The following is a 24,925-nucleotide window of genomic DNA, read 5'->3' as shown; positions in this document are numbered from 1 at the left end:
ACTGTGTTGGATCTTAGTTCTCACACTGAAAAAAAGGAGGATATCAAACTTTTTATGTGGCCCAGACCATCGGCAAATAGTAAAAAAAAATCTATGGTGCTGTCTTTCTTAATCTCAAATGCATTAGATTTGGATCCACTTTGAACAAAACATCATAATTTCAGTGGCATTTTAAAGGCACAAGTGCTTTAAATATAGCTTGTTTCTCTTTACTCTGAGTCACAAGAGGCTCAATTAGCAGCTAAAAATAAAGGGCTTTTCAAAACTGAAAACACAACAGTGATTTTCTTTGAACTTAGAACACCTAGATGGCATTTAAGGATATGTTTTTGGGCATTACTGCTTGACTTACAGCTCTCTTGGGCTATCACAGTCAGCCCTAGTGGTTGCCTCTTGTTCATAGCTTCTCACAAGCTCCTTACTATGGATTTCAGTAGTTCAGTAACTAGTAAAATCACTGTGAGCACTAAACCCAAGTAAACTCAGCACAGCTTCAAAATGTCTTTCTGCCATATTTCTCCACTTTGACAATTCATATAAACCAGTAAAAAGTGAGGCTGGTTAGAGTGGTAGGATAGAACAAAAGGTGCTTGAAAAAACGTATACATATAACTAGTATATTCATGCTTCCTGGTATGCAAAACGGCAGAATTTTATGGATTGAGGCTTTCACTTTACCATAATCATTTACCATATGTGCCATCTGAGAAACCAAAAGAAAAACTATTGCTATTTAATACTGTACTGTACAGTATTGTATGCTGTAGTAAATACATACCACAAATTTACTTTATCCAGAGTAATTACATGTGTGGTCTAATTCATAGGAAATGAGCTTTAGGTTGTGACATGCCAAATATATCAACTCTCCTTCATTTATGAAGAGGAATATAATAATCCCAGATCTTTTGGATCTGTAATCACTGTAAAAGAAAAAAAAATCCCTGCTGAATATGTGCAGTTGGAGACTGCAGGCAGTTGCAGCTATAAAGAATAAAGCTGTGTGGTAATTTAAAACTCATGAATGTCATCGGTCTCTACAGGAATCAAACTCTCTGCTAATTACTGAGGTGAAAAAATCAGATCTTAGCTTATTTGTCTACTTACCCTCAGTCTCCCAGTTTGTCATCTTTGGCCTTTTGAAGTTGGAGATATTTAACACCATTATGAGATGTGGGACTTAACAGTGGGGCAGTGATTTTACAGTGGATGATCAAAATCCATTTATGCAATGAGATATGTGAAACTTCAGAGGTAAACACATAAAATTAATTTCTTTTGCTAGTGTCAGAAGTGACAAAAATGGATGCTAGTTTGTGTGTGTTTGCGTGCATGTGTGTGTGCATACTCGGCAGTCCTCGTGCATTTAGGATCCTACTCGTCATCTGCCTGTGATGATTGTGGAGTGGAGTATTTTGACAGTAAGCCCTGGTAATTAATCCCTGTTTATACAGAGTGTTTTGGCTAAAAGAAGAAGTTATGCAACTGTCCCTCTGTTTCCCTGCTCACACTGTTACTGAGCCCAAGCAGATTACACTCGAGCTGTTAATGAGGGGTACAGAAAACCAAGCAGAAACATACACGCACATTTAAGATCATGTTACAAACACAGGCGGAGATGTTCGGGAAAAAGACCTGGAATCACATACATGGACATTTATGATCACACCCACCATCTCTCAGCACTAAGGCAGGGCGTTAAATTAGTGTGAAAGGTCAAATTCTTTTATGCCTGACATTTTTCAACGTGCATCATTGATTAAACAGTTCAAGAATCATTAAATGTCACCTGTAATGAAGTCCGAATTATATTGATCTAACTGGGTGGTATCTTAAGTATCATGACTTTTTAAACATTCCTTTAAAAAGAGGTAATATAGGCATTTTAAAGAGGTCACTATCACAGGCATTACATGTATCAGATTTCTGAGTGGCTGCTGTTTATTTGACAGATGTGAGGGACTCAGTGGTGATGGCTGTTTGATAAGATTTTTGTGGATGCACAGAAACTATACATTAAAGGGCTCCACATTTTTAAGGCAAGGTCATGCAGCTAGACCATATCATGTTAACTGACGTCTGCTCTGCTGAGCTGTATTTATCCCTTTACTTGAACTCCCTTTTTCATTTTCCATATGACTTTTGAGTCACTGCTCCATTCATCCATGTTTTGACAAATGACAGAAATGCCTCTGTGATCTCCTTACAAGGCTTTACCCGCTGCAGGTTCACAACATCTGCTCACACAGTTTTCCACTTGCTTTGCTTTAGTATAATCTGTTGTGTGTGAGGGAATGATTCTTTAAATATATGTACTGTCAGAAACAGCAGTTAAGTGCAAACAGTAATTAGTGAGATCAAAGTGTTGCTGGGTTCAAACTCTGCAAGTTGGAAAATTCAAGTTGTGAAAATACTGTTTACAACAAGAAAGTGCATTTGATCTTCCTGTATTTTTGCTGTTTTGTAAGTGTGAATCTCGAGTTTACCAATAATTGTGAACAGTCTGTAGGCAGAAGTTCTTCTGACAATAACAAAAAACGGAATCAGTATAGTCATATTCTGGATATCTACGCACAAGGATGAAAGCATGGGGATGAAGTCCTAAAAAGTGAGCCATGTGCAGGTTGCATTATTCATGCAGGAGTCCCAGCACCCCCAGCTCTGCACTCTCTGAAGAGCTTGTACCTCAGCTGATGAAAGGGCCAGCCATGACGGCACGGTGCTGTGGTACATTGCAGACGGTTGTATAATAATCAGAGGGATACACTGGCTGTCCTTCGCAGCTGCCACCCTGCCCAGTGGAGGGAGAGGTGCCAGCGCAGGGGTCCATCAGCCAACTGCTGCTCTGTTTCAAGTGCACTTTCCTGGAAGGAAGAGAATCACTGGACAGGACTAGAACAGGCTGTGCTATCCCTGTATACTGTCCTATTTAATGAAAATATGCTTCTGGTAGAGTTATGTCATGCCTAAACTAATGTCCTTAGCCCTAAAAGAGGTTAGAACTAAAATGACTTTGTTTATTTGTAGCGGTGACACATGATTCGCAATTATGCCTCTGAATTTAGCAATAGAAATACACATCTGTGACAAGTGCTGAGATGTAAATCTGGCCACCTGAACAAGGCAGAACCACTCGATATGTTTTGCTTCTACAAGGTGAAAATTTGTATGATTTCTCTCTGTCATTGCTGGACAGTTTGCAGACATAGCAGACAGTGACAGAGGATGGATACGTCTGTCACAGTCTGTTTTAACTACAACTTTTAGAACTACTCATTGCCTGGGAATAAAGTGGCCATGTAGGTGTAGACAGCCATCTCTCTGAATCGTGGTATTTCTAACTGAGCAAATTAGCTCATTTATGTGTACCAGGATACTGTAGGATGACGGTAGTGGAGGGTAAAACCAGCTATCATTAACCACCTTTATATTCTCAGCAGAATATTATTTTCCTGACATAAATTCATAATAATATCTAGGGTTAATTGTTTTTTTTTTTTTTTTATTGTTTTGCTTCCCTCTAAGAACTCACTCATTACCTTTCTGTGCATACATTGTGGTGCTTACAAAATAATAGCAGCACTAAAGTGATGGTTTCTATACTCTCAATATTTGGGTTTCTACAAGAGTGCCATCCACTCTTCCCGTCAACTTCTCCTTTGCATCGCACTCTCACACTGCAGTGCTAGACTCTTGAGGATGATACGAACAGCTCGGTCTATGGTTTGAACTTTGGAATTGCCTGTGTCTGTTGCGTAGGGTTTATGAAATAATGGAAACCAATTTATAGTTATATGGGATAGCAAAAGGTGTGTTGGTTAATTTTAAGACAATCTGCTGCATTTTTTTCCCTTAGCTAAAAGAACAGCTGTGAAATGTCGAACCCCATTCAGAGTCACACAGTGCTTCAGTAACACTTGTTCCTCATAAATTCTGTTTTTGGTGTAATTGTGTAGGAGACAACTGATTCTAGGCAATTTGAGCTCCCAAGAAGTTGTAAAAATGGACATATACCTGACACAGGGACACAGGGAAATATTACTACACAATTACTTATAATGAATAGTAATAATGAACCTATACACACTCACACATAAATGCAACCATTTTATTGTAAAATTCCACAGCTATGTGCAATTCCCTTATGAAAAGGATTTTTTCCAGTACATATATAGTATATTATGCAGACCCTAACAGAATTGATCAGTGCCCCTTTTATACAATACTCAAATATACATAGATGGCAAACAACTAACATACTGTATGTATGAGAATCATATGAAAATTATTTTGTTCTTGGATACCGTTTACTGAGCTCTGTAATTCCAGTAATATTTTGTTTTCTGCATTTTGACAAAATACATAACAATAGAAAATATCTACATGTGCTGTTCACATATATATGTCTCATTTGTGGGTCCCAAAGTAATTCAAATCACTTTGTCAAAAATAAGTACGGTGTAATAAAAGTCCATGTCAATGCAGGCAAAGGACTGGATGAAACAATGCTTGGATAAGTCCTGATTCTTCAAAACATCCCTGTTTGACTGAAAACATATTCAGCATGCACATTACTGAATATAAACACTCCAGTGCTTTCCATACAGCTTTATATCTCTGCATTTACAGTAGAGTTCACAAAAAGTATAAATATAATGAACAAATAATAAACAAATTTTAAGCATCATGGAAAAAAATTCAAACAAATTCCATTGCACCAATGTTCAAACACAAGACATGCTCTGTTATCAGAATGAATGGGTTTGTACATAAAGTTGTATACAGTCTGAATCCTGTTCACCCTGATATAATAAGTCCTGTCCGCATGTTTTTGATTTTGTACAAAAAAAAAAAAAAAAAAAAAATTGTCCAGAGCACCTGCAAATCCATGTCTGAGGGGACATTCGTTGTATAGCATTTCCTTCATTAAAACACTCCTTTTTAGTATTATTTTTTCAGTATAAGTGGATTCACAAATGATATTATAATTGATATTCTCTATTGCATGTGTCAGTTTGGCACTTTAAGATGTAATCACTCTGTTACACTTCTTTAAACTACTGAACACTGATGACGGCCAGTCTACATTGCTACTGACACACTTAATGGCCCTAAAGGTGTGAGAGATAGAGTATGTGCACACTGAAGACAGGTTTAGACTACTAAGTGGCAGCTTCTGAACACAATAGGACCACCATTTAATACAAAAGGGAAAGAACTCCAGGGAATATAAGATAATCTGATAAATGCATATGTTAGTATCATCACTGATGCTTTGTTAGTGATGACAATTATTAAGATCGATGATGAACCATGAGGCGGTGGAAAGATGGAAAGAATTAATTGTCACTTAGACAAGCAAATGTTCTTCTTCTGGTGGCTTGGGAACAGTTTTTTTTTTTTTTTTTCCCCCTGAAAATATTTTATGTCCACTACTCAGAAGCTGCACAACAGGTAATGTTGCAACTCACTAATTCAACAGATATAACAGTTTGACAGGCCTTTGTGAGAGTAGTGTACATTGATCACAACATAGAAAACACAAGATAAATAAGCTCAAGCTCCATTTACACATCAAACAAAAATGTATCTTTGATATAAATGACAGCATTCTGTGTTTCTTTTCAGGGGCTATATGAACATAAAATACATTTTTTTCCTCAATAGAATAAATAAATAAATACCATCAATAAATAAATAAATAAATACCCCATTACCCCCCCCAAGTATTCTACATGGTCAGTCCAGCATAATACAATAAGTCTAATATACTGTATGATGATATACTGCAACAATGCTGAAATTACAAAATATATTCCCTTTTACAAAATCCCAAGGGCCAGACAAGTATTTTCTTCTGTTCATAATTTATGTACATAAACAGCGTGATTTACACCCATTCCTCATGTGTTTACAAATCATACTTAAGCACTGTCTCCATTTGTTGCATATCTATGGTGTCTATCAAAAGTGATCTGCAGGGGGATGGGGGTATAATTCATGTGTGTTGTATCTTATCATACACAACATTTACAACTCGGATACTTTCGCTGTGATCTTCACTCGTCTTCACATGACATTTTGGCATTCAAAAGAAATTTTATGAGGAAAGAAAAGTGAAACAAATAAGAAATGATGAACTTTCAGCCCAACCGGAGAGTCAATTTTCTCACTGTGTGATAATCTACATTCTCAATGTGTTTTCAAAAGAGACAGGAAGTGAGAGGCTTGATAATAAGGCTCACACATCTATTCTCGACACAATAAGATGCCTTTTTTTTACTTGAATGAAGCTCTCAAGTTTATTGTCAATTCATATTTTCTCTGTTTTTTGTTTGTTTCTCATCTTAGAAGAAGGACACATAGACTGAACCCTGTTCTACTGCTGGGATTTGAAAACACCCTACAGCTATCTGTATTCACATTTGCATTAGAATGTATATTAGTTTTGTATTCCTCTACTTGTAGGCAAAATCTCAACCTCTGGATACATAGTTGCATTTATCACTCTGATAATGTAAAGGGAAAACTGATTTGTTTTTATAGGAAAACCTAAGTTGTTGTGATACAGCCTCCCTTGTAAAAGCTTGCATAACCAAAATACAACAGCAGTGTGTCATTACGTAAATGCTCACTTTTAACAGCAAATGTAGGAGAGGATCAGAGGTCAGTGTTGTCTATACCATAAGCTAATGGCTGCAAGGAAAATGATTAAACCAGTTGTCTGGCCTGAAATTCTGGGCTGATCCGCCCACCTGTATGCAAAGATGATTCCTCCACTTAAAAGCATAAACTGGGCACATTTTTATCTTTTGATTTTTTTTTTCAGTTTTCTTAGAAAAAAAAAGTATGATTAAATCCTGAATGATAATCAACAGTGCTTGTTTTTTTTTTTAGTTTCCATAGCCAACAACAGAAGACCATAAAACATGTTGATTTTTGGCCTGAAAAGTGCATGCAATAAATGTAAACCACTATGTAATAGTAAAATATATACAGTGTCTGTACAGCTGAGCATTGTCCATAAACAACATCACTGCTCTCTGACCACACATGAAAAAAATGCCATGTTTAACTGTGCTGTTAGCTAAATAAATTAAAAATAAATTAGTGTTAACAAAATTAGTTTCAATGTCACTGTCTAACATAGCTCTATTAAAGTGCTTCAGATTTTGTGTTTTAGAATGTCAAGAAAAAAAGGTGAAAATAAATGATGAGACATAAATAATGTAGTTTAGATTTTTCTAATGGGTGTTTGATATGATCTGAATGACCATTTATTCTATTTGTTTACTGTGAAAGGAATGTATTTTACTAAAAAATAAATAAATTAGTCAAAATCCCATCGAGGAAAGGTTTACTGCAATTTACAACTAGAAAGTCCAAAATAAAATCATGTAAAATGAAAAAACAAAACAAAAACAGAGATTCTTGTTAACTGCTCACACAATCAATGTTTTCACAACACATCTACAAACTTTTCATGCCAGTAAAATGTAATGCTACAACATTTGCAATGTCTGTTATCAGTCAGTTATCAGATAAATAACTAAAATGTAAAGAGATTAAAATCAGAGAATTAAAGGAAATGCTTTAAATGAAATTCACTGGGTGTTTCAGTGGGTCCCCTCCTTCAAAATGTCCTTTGCTGGCGCAGAGCATATGTTAGAATATAATGAACTGTATGATAAGGCTGGAGACACACCAGGGCCTAGAGATAGAGATAGGAGACCCAGTAGACCAGGTTGAAGAGACCGAATGCAGTGGGGAAGAAGATGCGTGCGTACGAGTCTATCTTGGCAATGCGGATGTGCAACCTGCCGTGCCGCCAGGCTCCGGAACGGCAGTCTTCGAAACAGCAGAAGAAGCTGGTGCAGTCCTTCCCGTCCAGACACTCGTAGCCGTACTCCTCGTCTCGCTCCTGCATGTGTGTGGCGTTGTTCATTTGAATGGCTGTGGCTGAGCGTGGACGGATGTCTACCGTGGGTGTCTGCTTTTAACAGGACAAAATGACACAGTTAGCCACCAGAGCCCCAGAGCGCCATAATCAAGACCTCACTGACATAACAGGGGACCTAATTTGAGCTGCCATTTTCTGTCTCCCACTTCATTTTCTGTCATTAGTCAGCAAAATATAATTTGCACCTTCAACTTGCCAATGGACCCTTTTAATGTCAAGAAAATACAAATAGACCCATAACTACCACCTGTGGATGTAATTAGTGAGGTTTACAGTATAGTAACAAAGGGTCAATCCCTGTGGAGCCCATGCTGCAAATTACACCTTTGAGCTGGTGTACAGCTGGCAGCTGAGGCAATCATAATATTTTTAGGATAGTAGTCCATATTGCTTCATTTAGCAGCTATATAAAGCTAGTGCTGGGCAGTGCCCCTCCATTTTTTATATTAATTATGGTGCTGTTGCTGTACATTTAAGAATGCGTGAAACTACTGTAGCAAACAGATGACTGTGCATCATTTGTTCCAAAGAGTTTTTCAGATGTTCTTAGTGTGCAGTGACTCAAAGGAATTTCATAATTTGGACCTGTAAGGATGTTGTAAGCATTTTTTTCCCCAAATACATTTACAGGATATGTTTTAACTGGCTTATGATACATCAGAGAGCTAAGCTTAGGGAGGAGCATGTGTTGGCAGATGTGCGGCGCACAGCTCAATATTTCTCCAGCCCACTCTCCTCTGTCACTAAATGGGTTAAAATAAACCTCCTTTTCAAACTGTGCTCACCACTGGAGGCCACATGCCTTTCATTTGAGAAGATTCCCAAAATAGGACAGTGACATCATTGAGTCTGTGGCCCTGTCGTTCTAAAGGGAGACAATTAGTATTCAAATGGACCATTTTCATCAGCTTTTATCTCGAAATGCCATGCCACCTTTGCACAAATTGGAATTCCGGCTGTTTGGCAGATTAAATACCCCTACCCCGCCACCCCTTTGGTACTAATGGAAGGTTCCTTGACCTTGCTGATAAACTAGAGTGTCAAGCTCATCTTTTAAAAAAGACACAGTGAGTTGCACATTCTCCAAAGTTCAACTTCTAAGCGTTTCACATCACCGCTTTTTGTAAAAAATAGTGCAAGTTGTTGTCATTTAGTTTGTTCTTTATGTTTTGGCTTTGTAACATAGGAACAATAGTCTATAAATGACTGCACTAGCACTTCAAATATGACTTACAGCATGTATTTATGCTCATGGTGAGAATATGAGGTACTTGTTAATATTAATTAGTTTTTAATTGCAACATTTTTGTTTTGCCACATGAATGTTTTAGCCATATTTTTGTGTATCTACAATAGGCATGCTTGCTGCAAAAAAACAATTTAGGTCATTGCACTTTCAGTTTGAACATAACATTATTTGCTGTAAGCATGCATCCTCAAACAAGCTTAAAATACTTAAACTTGATTGAACTGTTCATTCCCTACAACTTCTCATCTTGCCCAGCACTAGTGCACAAACCTGCTGTCCCTTTGAAAACGATACATAACCACAACCAAAGCAACATACGGGGTTAGTTTCAGCATTTTTTGTCCTTATTAACGGACAGTTATGTTGAGTTAATAAGGGGATTAGCGGAACAGGTTATGACTCAGTTCTCAAAGGGGATCGGTTGCACTGGCGGAAAGCGCAGTGGAAGCTCAAGCAGAAGGAGCAATAACAGCATCCTGCCGCGTGGCCTGGTCAAGCTGGGCTGTGCTGAGTCGGTGTTAGCAAAAATAAAACAAAATAGAGTAAAATAAAGATAGAAAATAAAAAATAAAACACAGAAACAACACAGTGGCACTGGCAACTTTAACTGGCTGAAAGTAGACAACCTCTCAGAGAAGATAAAAGGTGGAAACACTTAGGATCATTACTAGAGGATCCCCTTGGTTGTGTGGCTTCAGCTGAATATTTAATGTTAGTGTTTCCATACTGCAGGTGGATTTTTTCAGCAGTATCTTATCTGACCTTAAAAAATATTCCTCCTAGTAAAATATTGATGTGGACTGTTGAAAAGCAGATTATCTCATCCTGACTTGTGCGTTAAGTTAAATTTAGATCTTTGCTAGCTCCCACCCCCACCCCGGATGCTTTTTGGGTATTTAAAGATTAGCATGTGTTAATCTTCTGAATGGACCTCCAACTCTAATTGGACTTAACACAGTGCAGGGGTTGTCTGTTTCAGTCTGTTAAGGCTCTGCTGACTCTGTAGGAAGCGTCAGGTTGAGAAGCCCAACAAACACACAGGTATAGATTTACTGGCAGGAGAAGGGAAAGAAGAGGAAGCTATTGCAGCGGCTGCTAGTTCACTGTGGTTACAACAACAATAAAGAGTGAAACAGGACAGAGGGAGCCAGAATGAGTCCACACTGGGCCTGGACTATTACATTCCTCTGGACACGGGATGTGTGGGATGCTTATTTGAATTTTAAAAACTGCATAAGTACGTCTGGCTGGCTGCCTCCGCACTGTGCACTGCAGAGCGCCCCTTTTTAATGTTATCTCTGATACCTATTTAGTAACTGAGGAGGAGTACAGTAAGAATGCAGGTAGATAAAGAGGGAATAGAGAGAGGCGTATCTGCTGTAGAACAGACAGAAAAGCAGTGAGGTGCTGGGGGCTCAAAGAGCCAAAATGCAGCAGACACATGCAGTCAGACACAGGCAATATACCTTTGAGGAAAAGAGCCGGAGGAGCTTTTGTCCAGACAGGAAACAAAGAATATGTGGAATTGAAAGAGAGTAACAAAAAAGCATGTAAACAGAGAAAACAAAAACATCATAAAAGGAAGAAAATAAACAGAAACACAAAGATAATGTGTGAGAATTACGAATACTGTACCATTAAACTGAAAATGGAAAGAGGAAATATACTGTAGAGAGACGTACATGTTACAAACAGACACAAGGGGGAGATGCATGGTGGGATATATGTATCTCACATGCTTCTTACGCCAGCATCACCTTAGGGAAAATATTACTGCAAAACTAGAAAGATTAAGTATACATGAGCCATAATTCAGAAATTAAATACTCTGTGTGAGTGTGACATCATTGGTTTCACATTAAGTTGGAAGCATTTGTCTTACACAGCACTTCTTCAAACATCTTTGCCAGTTCTAGTATGTGTAATAAATGTTGTTGTAATGCATGATAGAGACTAAACTGAGGAAATGTGATCATCAAAAATCCCTCTGCAGTTTAAGAAGACTTACATAGCACAGAACTGAATCAGCTTACAGGTAGCAAAATAAACTATCGAAGTTCTTTATTTATATTTCCTCGATTTCCTATCATTAACATGTTTTAACAATTCATGAACATCAAAAGAATTTCTGTCAAAGACCTCCTTTCCTCGCATATTTCCTCCTTCCCGCATCTCGGCAAGTCATGCAGAGAACCTAGAAAAGCCCCTCTGAGATGGCAAACTAGCACTACACCTTTCACTTAATTATTCATTCATTTGTCCACCAGACAGATAAACCACGTGCAAAAACCTTGGTTTTTAGAGGCTTGAAACTGGAGCGCCCCACTCCCCCACTCCCCGCCCCCAAAGTTCCAGTTCAATACGCCTGTTAACCCAAGCACAGTAGTGTACTTAGAGGTTTAAGATTTAATATCTTTCAAGTCTTTTGAATCCAGTCCTAAAAACATGCCACGGCTTCAAAGATCTATTTCAGTCACCTACAACCCTTAAAAAAATAAGTACTGCAAATTGGTTTCCAAAGTAATCCAAAAAGAAATGCAGAAAAAACAAACTTTTTCCACTGAGCAGACATCAAGTGGTAGATGTGGACTAATTTTCATTAAAAAATCTTCGTGTCTAGAACCATTAGCTAACTTGGGAATAACAAGGTAAATAAAAAGGAAATAAAAAGGAAATTTTGGTGATAACAGAAATTAGTCCTATGCAGGAAATGTGAAATGTATGCCCTTTTTCTTGTATTTAACTGTGTAAAAACAGAGGATGGATAAAACATATAATTGAATAACTGGTTTTGTCATGTGCATGTGGCTATAGTCTTTATGTAAAGTGTAAGTCTACATGTATGTGTGAATAGGTTATGCTTAGCCTGGTGCTAATGTGGATCCTCATAAAGAAAGAAAGAAAGAAAGAAAGAAAGGCAAGAGTGCTAGTCCTGCTGTTGACAGTAAATGTACTCTTCACAATAAGTGCTCATATATTTGGCAACAGTCTTTGAACTGAGATGTCATGACCTCCAGAGAGATTTAATGCTCACATGAGGCCAACTCTCCTGTCATGTGACATGGGTCTAAATTACAGCTGTAACAGATGTGTGACGGATTAGAAAAAGGGTTCAAGCTGCACGCCTCGCTCATTGAGTAATTTGAGGTGGTGGCCCCCGGGAAGATGCTCCCTTAGGGACACTAAGCAGCGTATAGCTGTTTTCTAAGGCTTATCCCAGCACTGTAGTACAGTGGGGGAGGGAGATGGAGAGTGTGTAGGAAACATTTGACCTTTCAACTAAATAAAGGATACTGTGAGCACTGTAAAGATATTACACGCTGTCATATAGTACATAAATCAAATTAATGTTGTTTGTAGCGACATGGTTAAATAAACAATTTTTCTTGATCAATAACTTAGACCTTGAGTAATAACGATATAAAAAAGGTTCACTACAGAAAGACGCTCACCGGGTTTTTCTTCTTCTTGTCCTTTTTGGCACTTGGCTTCCTGTTGCTGACAAAGTAGTGCAGTGTGCCGTACTCTATAAGTGCGGCAAAGACGAAGATGAAGCAGACAGACACGAACAGGTCCATGGCGGTCACATAGGACACTTTTGGGAGGGATTTCCTGGCAATAGTACTCAGCGTGGTCATGGTCAGCACAGTGGTGATGCCTGGAGAGCAAAGAAAAACAAAGAAAGTTAGCTCTGTGGTCAAAATCAGGACAAAACAGAAATTTCTCAGTTGGATTTTTTTGTACCCTCTCAGGCTCAATGACGTGTCAGTTTCAAATTCTGCATTCCTATTAAATGCTCTACAATTTGGTTATTTTATATTGTAAAAAAATTATTTCCCTAGAACAAAATGTTATGCTGCCTATCTTTAACTGTCTTGCCAAGCTTGCCAAACTGTACATTATGATATTAAAAAAGGAAACTCAATATTAGTTATTCCAATGCTAATAGAGGATTTAAAATATGACTGCATGTGTTTCTAACAGGATATTCTCCTCAAAGTTAGAAGGAAGCTGAAATCAGCTAAACCAGCTGAAGTCCAAGCAGGGATTCAAACTTGGAGAACATGTTAATGTATTAATACATTTTTTTTTATTCATATATCCTAGTGCTCATACATTTTTCAGGCCTAAGAACACATGTTCTTCTAAATGTTTCAGTATACATGCAGTTTTCTGTATGTACAGCCAAAGGAAAGGAAAAAACCTGCAGAACTAGAGGTCTGAATAAAATCTGATTGAATTATATCTGAAATTTCATGTGATATGACAAAACTATTTTATATTTATGTTATTTTATTTTATAAACATCATGCTAGAAGTTTACTTACAGATTCCTTCACAAAACCGTCACAACAGAACTTAAAGTCAACAAATGATGTATTATTTTTCTTATAAATTAGCATCTTTCGTGGCTAACAACGTAGGGTAGGAATATTAAGTTGAGTGACTGACATACATATAAAAAAGAGGATTAATATTGACCGTTTCATTGTGTGTACTTAGCAGTTAGCCGAGCCATGAGGGACGAGTGAACAGCTGTTTTCCTGTCCCCTTGATCCACATACTTTGCTTGTTTACAGTTCGACTACCATTGACCACCACACTGACATACTACATGCCTATATCCACCATCTGGTAACCCTCTCCCCTTTTACTCACTCTGTCTGGCTCTAATGACGATGTAGATGGAGGCGTAGTGATGGCACATGATGAGGAAATGTGTTTAGAAGCACACTGATACAACAGATCACCAACAGCTGTGTCACAATCCCTGAACACCAACAAACAAGAAGCTAACAAGACCGCCTCCTTCCTTTACATACACCATACATGTAAAGGGGACTTGCCTTGTACATACAGTTTTATTTATGTCTAAATTTATTGGGACTGAAAAACATCGGTCTCTGCCAAGATTAACAGCGCAGTATTGTGAGTGAATTGATATATTTCTGGATGGCATTTAAGGATTAAGAATTATGTCATCTGCATTAATCTGCTTCTTAACCACCTGGCTTCCTGTACCTCCTGCATCATCTTTCAAAGAGGAAATTAAGATATCTGACTCTTAGTTCAATTTTTAGCAGGGAATTAATAGCATTATTATTCCGACTGCAAATCTGGAGCTGCAGAAGCACAAGAAAACACAACAACCTATTTTTAGAGAGATTAATGACTGACAAAGTAATGATGATAGTGAGGAGGAATGAGCGTATCTGCCTGCGGGGATTGTTTTACATTCAGTTATGCTCGCTAATGATCACATCGCATGGACTTGAGGTCAGGATTTAGAGCCTTGAGGGGCCAGAGGGAAAGCTGACTAAGGAATATGTTCACGACTGCATCTCGAGTGAACTTCTGAGGATGTCCACTGGACGCCAAGGGCAAGTTCAAAAGCTGACAAATTTCCTCAAAATCACCACTTTTGCCCTTTTTCTTTTTTCATTCCGTGTCCCCTCTTTGCATTCGGCGAAGAGGCCACCTGCATTATTATTGTGCTGAGGCTGCATCTCCTCTCTGCATCTCTTCCCGGCTGTACTTTCCTGCATAATTAATGCCTCATTAAGGCACGCATGAAAACATATGTGCCAGGATAGGCTGTTCTAATCAAGATGGACTAGATTCCTAAGCAGCTGCCCTGTCTCGGAGGGGAAAAGGAGGAGGAGGAAGGATGGTGAAGGAGAAGACAAAAGGAGAGGAGAGAATAGCAGGAAAGAGGAAGCCTAGGCAGACTGCGTTTCAGTATGCGATGATGTGTTACCATCACTGGGTATTTGATGTGTTTCACAATGGGGAGTAATTAAGGCCAGGTTGTCTAATGAACTTCACAGGTATAACTATACTATATGTGTGTTTGGGCTAGGTGGACTGAAAAAAAAGAACTAAGGTAGAGGCTCTATGGAGAAGATTTCATGAAATTATACACAAAAAAGCCATAAAATTTAACTCACATTTTTTGAAAAAAACAAAACAGATATTAATATGTACTATAAAATTATCAAGATCTCATAGAGGAAATAACTTTTAGTTTGCTCATTTTGTACCTAATGATGTCCTGGCAGGTACTGCATCCTTGTTGATCCAGAATGAGACCCAGGAGAGGACAACAATCAGGGTGCATGGGATGTAGGTCTGGATGGTGAAGTAGCCCATTCTCCTGCTCAGGTCAAAGAAGACGGTCAGCACCACATAGTCTCCTGGAGAGAAATAAGTAACGGGAAAAAGAAAAAAGAGTGAAGGCAGTGTGTAATGTACGAGGGATATAGCTTCGATGAAGGATAAAATTTCCTTTATTACATAAGTGTAAAAATGGATTAGTCCATTGAAGAAAATAAGTACAAGACATTCTAACATGTAGTGCACTGAGAAAATTAAAAAGAGTACTTAATATCAGTACTACTACCTACTATGATCAAAGAAGGTTGTTAACACAGAAACACCAAACACAAAAACTGTTAAATCGTAGACTGATCGATACATAATGTTGTGTAACCAAAATCTTCACTGCATGTTTGCCCAAGGCAACTCAAAATCTAAGATGAAATGGAGTGATTCAGAGAGCTGGAGTTGGACTTGCTTGGCGATACACACACACACAAACACAAACCCTTCACAAACCCATCTGACCCCAGCAGATGTTAGGTGCCAAGAGGTTGGGGGGTTAGCTGAGCCCAGATAGCTGCAACCCTGATGGTATAGATAATCTGGCCTGCTTGTTTAAAATGCAAGTTAAGCATGCATGCTGCACACGCGAATGTGCACGTGCCCGAGTCCCCTTATGCTGCACACACACACTTGCAAATATACGTCTAAGGCTCTTGTTATGAGGGTGAATTGAGCCAAGACCAAACAGGCATGTAAATGGACAATCTTATCACACACACACACACACAGACAGTAACATCCCTGCAAGCCTGACAATGCAGCAAAGCTTGCCAATAGTTACTGTCCTCTTTAGCTGTCTACCTATGTACCTGTCTGTCTGTTTCTGTGTGTTTAAATGGCAGTTCATTGACGGCCTCCAGCTCAGTCCAGTTGTCTGCTAATTGATTAATGTCAGACCACTAAAAGTGCCGGAAACCTCACCTAGCCTCTCACTATGGCTTGTAACCTGCAGGGCACAAACCCTCTCTCTCAGCCACGTACCTAAGGTATGAGTGCGAGTGCATGTGTCTATGTGTTTAAGCACTCATGGCACATGAAATAGTTTCTGCAGCTGGGGAATGAACAGCTGGCTAATAATTTTCCTCATGAGAAAGGGCGCACGAGACATACTGCAGTATTTTGAAAAACAGCCAACATCTGTGTATTTGTGTGTTAATGAGAAAACAGAGGAAGAAATGAGACTGCCAGTGTTTATTATGTCTGCAAACATTTGCACGGTATGTGAGTGAGTCCTCGTAGTGTCTGGACAGGGACCAAGTCTTTGTGATTTATCCCAGCATGCCCCTCTGTTCACCCTACCATTGATAGCATCATTAAATAAACCAAGTGCAATAACCCCAGCAGCACAACCATAACTGTTCATATCACCACGTGTGTTTTCTGCTGATGCAGGAAGGTGCACGGGATATTGCAGCGCGCTGCCTCCGTTTGTAGGAGTACGTTAGACACATGAAGGCTGCTCTCAGGGGTCCCGCAGCCCACTATTTTGTTTTTATTAACATTACATTAGCAGGGGCCCAAAACCAAGACCCCTGACAGCTGAGAAACTGCCAGTTAATACACTTATTCCAGCTTGGTCAGCAGCACAAGGCCTCCTTCACATTTACTCTGACTCTTAATGATAATGGGCTTTCCACCACAGGAGCGAGGTCGGCTGGTGTAAGACCCTCCTGTCTTACGCCTCTCTCCATCTGTGTGCCAGTTTCATTATAGGCCACCGCACTTGCCAGGAAGACACTTTGAGGAGGTGTTATCGACCGATGCCCTCCACTCTGGCAGGCTGATGTATCAGTATCAGGCCGCCTGCCATTACTGCTGTGTAGTAATGCATCAGTTTGTTAACGACTTCCTGATTCCACTAAAAACAAAATGGTTTCCAGTTCCCTTTCTGGCTTAAGTAGTTTGGCCGGGATTTCACAACATTACTGTATGGGGAGCAAATAGTTTAGTGCTCCAGATAAACAGACCGATGCCTGTTTGTGTAGAATTCTTATGTGATTCTGCCATCATTTATACTGTTGTGACTTGTTTTTGTTTGTAAAATAACTGTTGTGTGGAATGGCTGGGGGTATTGTTGTGTGTAGTGATGTGCATTGCTACCACTAGGAGGCGACAGTGTCAGATATTTTTATCCTATACATGGGGGCTTTAAATTGAAATGAATATTTAAAAAAAACATTTAAGAAGTGCCACTCCCTGCGTCACGACTTTGGACATGGATCACGTCAGCTTTATCCGTCATTATTAGCAACAGTGTTCCACTTTCTTCCCACATTATGTCTTATTGTCATGTGTCAACTCAGCAAGTGTAAACCCTCCAAACATTGCCTTGTTCTAGTTTATTTGTTCAATTACAAATTGCTTCAAATTCAGTGTCAGATTTTCTCTGCAGTCTTGGCATTTGTACATTTTGTTCAAGTTGGGAGAAAACCTTAGGTTTGGCAGCATTGCCAAAAACATAAAGTTGCCTGTACAGCACATTAAAGTGTACTTTACAGACAAGGTAGATGGTTTGCACACTTTTTCACAGATGTTCAGACATGCCTGTGTGTGTGAGTGTGTGTGTGGGATGAGATGAAAGGCCCCTGTTTATTTCTCATAAGACTGCATCTGTGGTATCAAAGCGTTCAAGCCTTTCTTGCCTGCGTTCCTCCTAATGGGGAGCCCTCGGACTAACCTTTGCTAGAGCTCCCCATCTGCCGACACTAACAGATGAGGGTGTGTTCACAAGACTGTTTGCACTCCATCTTCACAGGGTCTATAGACAGTTCTCTTTTTCAAAGCTGTTACCACATAGGTCTGCTTTTCCTTATGTGGATTGACAATGAATATAAAGAAGCTGTCATGCACAACGCTATGATCTTTCACGTGTATCCAGCAATGCCCACACCTCCAGGGATCCTACAGGCCACTCCAGTGCTAGCTCCTTAATTATAATAAACTCAACTTCATGTGCTAATTTCTCCAGTAACAAGAACACAATCAGAGAACAGATCTCTGTTTAGGCTGTTGCTCTTTCCTATGCTCCCTTGTTATTAAAATTCCTAAAAGTTTGCATTTCTCCAGTCCCATCTATCTTATTGCCACAATTACATTGCTATCAATTCAATCCATTCCTTTCTGTCCATAATTCATGATTGAAAAATGCTGACAACAGCTGTATGAAAAATCAACTATGCATACAACAGCTCAAAAATATTGTTTGTATTAAGATATGGTTTGAAGTATTTTTATTAGGATCACACATTTTACTGGCAAAAGCGATTTACTATGAGCTGATGTAATCTACGAAAGGCAATAAAAAACTTGGCGGGAATGATCATTCATCAGAAAACAGTGTTGCTTTGTTGTTAAAAGCCACAGAGACAACACACTCAACAGAATTAGACACACACACAGCAGCAGGGAGAAAAAAAATGCAGTATGAGCCTTCTACCATGGTGGAAATAAAAAGATGGATGTTTTATTATTATTATTAGAATACAGAAACTGTTATGACATTCTGTGTTTGATGAGTATTGAACCTACGAGGAGGAATGTTGATCCCAGTGTGGCTGCGCATTGTTGCAGAAGAGCCACAGGGGAGCTTATAGGAATGAAACATGGTAATTCAGGGTTGCTGACCAGGAGGGAAAAAAACTGTCATATGAGAATATCATTCTGTTGGCAGCCATGCTGTAAATTGGTGTGGATATGGATGGGCAGGAGAGACCTGAGGCACATGCTGGCCATCCAATGAAGGGAGACAAGCCAGAAACATTGCAGAGCTGCTGACAGGCTGTCTTACTGAGCTCCTCTGCTGTCAAGGGTCATATATATCAGAGGTGACAGCGAATGTTATTGTGCAAGTGTGTGCATGTGTGTGTTTGTGAGAAAGACAGGAGCTTTGCTAATGACCAGGGTTATGCCATGGCTAGGTGCTAGGGTCAACAATACTTAGAGACAATGTTAACTCACCACTTTCTGTGACATGACTACGGGCTATATGTGAGTGATTAACTAGTTACAGTGGCTTTGCATTTTTTGCCTCCACAGCTGACTGCAGCTATTCCTGCCCCGACGGTGGGTGGCAAGACGATGTCACGGTGGGGAAAAAAAAAAGACGCAGCATTGTCATGGTGAGTAACTGCGTCAACACAGCGGCATGATTAAACACCAGACAGGAGTCTACACACTTTGATTGCCTTGTTGTTAACATTGTGTTTACTGTGACAGGGACAGATGATTATCCCTCTCTCAGACATAGTAATAGCTCTCAAATTATTGAAAGCAAAGCTGTTTATAGGATTTATGACAGGCAGTATGGAGCTGCCAAAACTGTTTTCCCTACCATTATTTAAGGAGTTTTTGTAGAAAGTGAAGAAAAGTTAGACAGCAACTTTAAAATCTAGGACTTTTTTAGATGATGATGTCACATGCCGTAATCAGGACTGGATTCATTTGCTGACCGGCAGTAAGACAAAGTGAATTAAGGGCCCCCTTTGGGCCCCACACCCTTACACACATCCCCCTAAACCATCTTGCCCAGAATCACTGAAATCAACAGTATTGTGAAACAACAGTATTGTGTATGTTGAAACACTCCTGCCCAGGTCTGCTGTATGATAATGATAATCTGATTCAACAGATGAAATATTAGAAGTATTAAAAGTACATTTTGAGACAAGGCTTAAAGATTGGGTAAAATACTGTTGCCACCTTATGGTTCAGTTTAAATTGTGTTTAGTAGTGCATATTACCAAACTAATTTGAATTTTAATCAAATCACCACATTTTAATTACACACACATCCCACAGGAACTTACTGCTTTGCCCAGTGGGTAATCAGGCTGGGTGACCATTTTAAAAAATCCCACCCTTTTTTGGTATTTTCTTTTCAGGTCTCACACAAAACAAGTTGTTTATTCCTGCTCTTCACTACAACAGTTTTATTTCTCTACAGACATTTTAAGATTTAAAACTGCGTTAGTGTGTTTATTTCCAATCCTGTCATGTAATTAAAAACAAGGCCAACATGTACAGAAACCAATTCTCTCACAGCCTCTTTCAGCTTTATCTGCTTTCCAGCTAACCATGTCTAAAAATGGCTTCATTATTTTCTATTCACACAATGAGGAGAGATGCGATTCACACCCATTACATAAGCTCCGAGTTCTAAAATTCAGCTCTCACTTTTCTTTCTTCCTATGTTTAATATATCACCTCTTTTTTTCTTCCCCTGTTCTAATCATTTTGGCCGGGTGACAGGACTTATCCTCACTAAACAGTCACGACACTGATGGCTAGACTTATTTGTCCCACTTGCGCTTCTTTAAAAAGGACGAATGAGCAGCAGTTTGAAATAAACACAGCTAATTTGGGAAAAGTAAAAGCGAGGAGAGGAGAGAACGTGACACTGTGGTAGTGATAGAAAACTACAGATAAACACACAAGACTAAAAGCTTTCCAGGGGCCTCTTGGTAGGGGATCTGTTGAGCATATATTTCTGTATATATACTTGAACAAATATACAATGGAAAACCTAAAAATACAGGTAGATTGACAGGTGAGTTGATATTTTTAGACAAGCAGCCAGAAGGAGACAGATAGACAACATTTGGTGTTGTCCTCAGTAATATTTTGCACCATACAAACATCTTTTTCAGTGTTATAACACAAGAGTGATTCAACTATAGCTAGTTTACATTTTAGCTTCTGCCTTTGTTGTTTTGTTCTACCTGCCTGGTGCAGGATACTGGATGTCTCTTTCAAGAAAAAAAGGGCCTCAGCAAAAAAAGCAGGGAAGGCAATTTGTTTGCAATAAATAGAACATCTACAAAGTAGTTAGCCTCAGTAGTAATAAGCACTGTGTCTGAAAAGCACTTGAGAGCACAACAGAAGATTGAAGGGCGAGGATGTCACAGCACTGGCCATATTTTTTTTTTTATAACTGAGAAATGATTTTGTGCAAAAACACCTGAGCAGTAACAGTTTATCATCAAAGATGTTGTAAAAGTCCCAGATGCCTCATTCAAGAATGACTATAACAGAATATAAACATTTGAACCTTATGGTCTTATGCATTACTCACTCAGTGAACTGTGCAGATTAAAGTCACTCACTACACTGTGATGGATAGCAATTAAAACCGAGACATTTGACACTGTTATTTTAGGCTGAGTAGGTTGAGTCAGATGGATCCTAGAGAGGAATCAGTTAAGATTCACTATGTCTCATCTTATTGTAATGTCTACTTTAATGAACCATAAGTGCTGTCAGTAAAAAACAAAGAAAAGTCACTACTACAGGATATCTCCAGGATGATTTTTCAGTCATAATGGCCCAATGTACTGATCTTTACAATAGCAATAATGTAATTTAAATCTAAATTGGATGGATAAGCTTAGACAAACACTGTGTGAGCCAAGACAATCAGTGCCCATTTCATTGCCAATGGCTTTGTGCTATTACAAATTAGAGTTTTGGATCCCTGGTTTTAAGCTTTAAAAATCTAATTAATCATATTCAACATACTGACTGCATTGCCCAAAACTACAACACTGATTTATGCCTGTGCATACTCAGATTACATAGTGTTTCCTTTTAAGTACCTTAACAATTACAAAGCTATGCCAAAACATCACTCCCCAAAAACACAACATGTATCCTTAAAGACATCATTTTCAATGCACTACGGCTTGTGAGCAAATGTGCTCCCTGTGTTTGAGTTCATACATGATCCCAGCTACCCAGAATGAATATTAACAATGCATCCCCTCATACAGATTCATGAACAGTTTCACTGAAGGTAACACATTTACGTGACAGCAGGTTAATCCTCTTAGTAAACAGAGTTCAAGCTTAGATGGCTGAAATTTAATTTCACTGGTTGCCTATGCTAAACTTTCCTGTAATAAGCCTCTGATACATTATAGTATCTCTGACATGATTTAGCATAATATGCACAGATAAGACATGCTGTGCTCTTTCCAAGGCTTGGCTTTTTAATACCACATGCCACTTATGACATATAAATATTGATTCTGCATACTTCTAGAACCACTATAACAGTAAAGAAAAAGCATTTATCTGTGTTAATGCTTCCTCTAGAACTCATGTGATGAGTTGTGAAATGTCATTATTATTCATTATTGCAACTGAGATTTATCCTCCTATGCCGTGTATTACCCAACCAGTCAGACAGATGATGTTCCACAACTACTCTCTCCTTATTTCTTATGGCTAATTACTTTGAAACCCTGGGTTGCAGAATATTAAGTGGGGCAAATAAGCTGAGCAAGAAGAGTATCTAGGACCCTGGCACAGAACTTTATAATGGTTTATTTGGCAACGAGGGCTTGGCCTAGGTACAATTGCTCCACAGAGTGGCATCAACTTTGTACTGCTTCTAGCCTCTAACCCGCTCTGTCCATCTCAACATGGTAGCAAGGAGAGACTTAAAGTTAATTTTGTGTGTGTGTGTGTGTGTGTGTGAAAGCATATAAATGTACAAACTCCATTTAGGCTATGGTTATAGCTGTGAGATTTCTAAAATCCCTCATTATATGTGTCTCCCTGAAAAAAGGATTCCTCTTGTAGTCCTTTACAATAACACTTTCTACAGAAATACTGTGTACTACAGCTACAATATACATTTGCTATTTACAGTAGGTACTTGTGTATTGTTGCTGTATTAACATATCTGTAACGCTACTAGGACTGCACCCCGTCTGTTTCAGTGGTGGAATGTAACTGAGTACATTAAATCAAATACTTACAGTACAATTTTGAGGTACTTGTAGTCTACTTAAGGATTTCTATTTTACGCTATTTATTCTTAACTTTCACTATATTTCACGAGAAGATTCTGTACTTTTAACTTCACTGACAGCTATAGTAATTTACTATACAGAAAGTTTACATACAGAATGTATATGATCAGTTAATAAAATATGATGTGCTGTTATAAATTCAACTTAGAATAAAAAATAGTTAAATCAGTTCCACCTCAACTAAGTCTGTGCAGAGAGCCCCTTTTCCTGAAACTGTGATATATCTTTGTGTGTCTAAACAGCCTGTGGCTTCTTGCCAATTGGTTAATATATGGCAAATCGTGTTCTACTTCCCTGTCTTTGGGATATATTTTTGTGTGAAATTTTATTTTCCTCCACTGAGACTTTTTCTTCTGACTTCTGGTAACAGGGTTTGTCTTCATATTTTACAATCTATTCTAACCTTCAGCCTGTCAGTGTTTTGTGTGTTTATTTTATGTGTCCTGAGCGTTTGCAGGCAATTTCCGCCACACTATCTCCCCTCTCACATCTTGAGGCTTGCTAAGTCCCTCATCCTCATCTCCTTGTCAACATCTTAGAACAACCACACCTACTTACGTCTGACCTCCCAGTGTTACATATTGTTAGAGTGAGAATGATGTTTCAGAATGACAGCATCTCTGCCAGCTGCTGAACATCCTCTTCTTTTTTCCCCCCTTCCTCTTTTTTTTTGCGCATCTCTCTGCCTCATGACCTCCATCTTTCCTTCCCAGCATCTCACCCAAAAAAACAGGAGCTAACAACAACCTCACTTATTTATGTCCACTTGCTTCCCCCCTCTTTCTCTCTCTTGCAAATTAGATGATGATTTAATTTTGTAGTCAATGTATTCCAGTGGCCTAGTTTATTGCTGTGAAACTCATGCTGCAACTTCAAGTTGTGCTTTCTTGACCGTCCCTCACTAACTTCAGTTCATATTCTTGTGTGCTTCATAGTCTGTCCTCCAAAAAAAGAACAAACATGCATAGAGAACATTGAAAGGACTGACAATCTAACATATCGCAAAGGCAAAAAAAGAAAATCTATTTTTCTAAATCTGTGCTCCTGTGCTGTGCACCACTGATGCTCTTTTATATGCAGGTGGTGGTCGATGGGGAGGAAAACAAGAGCCTTATTTTCCCAAAGCAATCTCTTCTCCTATGGCCTATCACCATCCCCCATTTTCAGGTGTTAATTACTGGCTTATTAGACTGTCAACTGAGAAAGGCAGAGAGAGAGAGAGAGAGAGAGATAGGGAGAGAGATAGAGAGAGCAAGGGGGGAAGTGAGGGGTTTGTGTGTGAAAAAAGTAGGACACAGGAATACACCAGGCGCAAAATAAAAATCATCTCTTTCGCGAGAGTGAGCAGAGAAGAAGGGGTTAGGGAGGGGGTTGTATAGAGCAGACACTTGTAAATGTGAATACTGTTAGTGTATAGGGCGGGTTAGGGTGTGTGTGTGTGTGTGTGTGGAGGATAGGAGAGAGGGGATGGGGAGGAGTGTAAATTGGTATTTAACTTCACAAAAGGAGGATTCTGGCTGAGTCAGAGCATTTTTCCTCCCACTCCTGCCCATCACAACTATCACCCAGAAGCAAGAGGGAGAATGCAGAGAGAGAGAGAGAGAGAGAGGAAAGGGGATGAAGGGAGGGAGAGATTAGAGGGAGCAACTATTATAGCAACAGAGTCACACCACAGCTAATAGATTGTTTCAGTGCCTCTTAACCTTTTTCCTTCAGCAAGATGGAGTGATCGTGGTCTGATAA

General features: G+C 39.0%; 1 protein-coding gene across 4 annotated transcripts in view; it reads right to left on the bottom strand.

Annotated features, from left to right (window-relative positions):
- Positions 1-4,094: 4,094 nt before the first annotated feature.
- gabrg2 (gamma-aminobutyric acid type A receptor subunit gamma2) overlaps positions 4,095-24,925 on the bottom strand; it is a 50,074-nt gene continuing 29,243 nt past the window's right edge. The window contains exons 7-10 of one of the 4 annotated variants that reach the window (XM_018692079.2): positions 15,251-15,403; positions 12,662-12,867; positions 10,676-10,699; positions 4,095-7,993 (exon numbers count right to left, since the gene is read on the bottom strand). In XM_018692079.2, the coding sequence (XP_018547595.1) occupies positions 7,712-7,993; positions 10,676-10,699; positions 12,662-12,867; positions 15,251-15,403 (665 nt within the window). In that variant the 3' untranslated portion in view covers positions 4,095-7,711. The remainder of the gene's footprint in view (positions 7,994-10,675; positions 10,700-12,661; positions 12,868-15,250; positions 15,404-24,925) is intronic. The other 3 variants (XM_018692080.2, XM_018692081.2, XM_018692082.2) reach the window with 3 other exon arrangements.

The sequence above is a fragment of the Lates calcarifer genome, linkage group LG20 (assembly GCF_001640805.2).
Source record: "Lates calcarifer isolate ASB-BC8 linkage group LG20, TLL_Latcal_v3, whole genome shotgun sequence".
NCBI classification, from domain to species: domain Eukaryota; kingdom Metazoa; phylum Chordata; class Actinopteri; family Centropomidae; genus Lates; species Lates calcarifer.
This window is presented reverse-complemented; position numbering and strand designations above follow the sequence as displayed.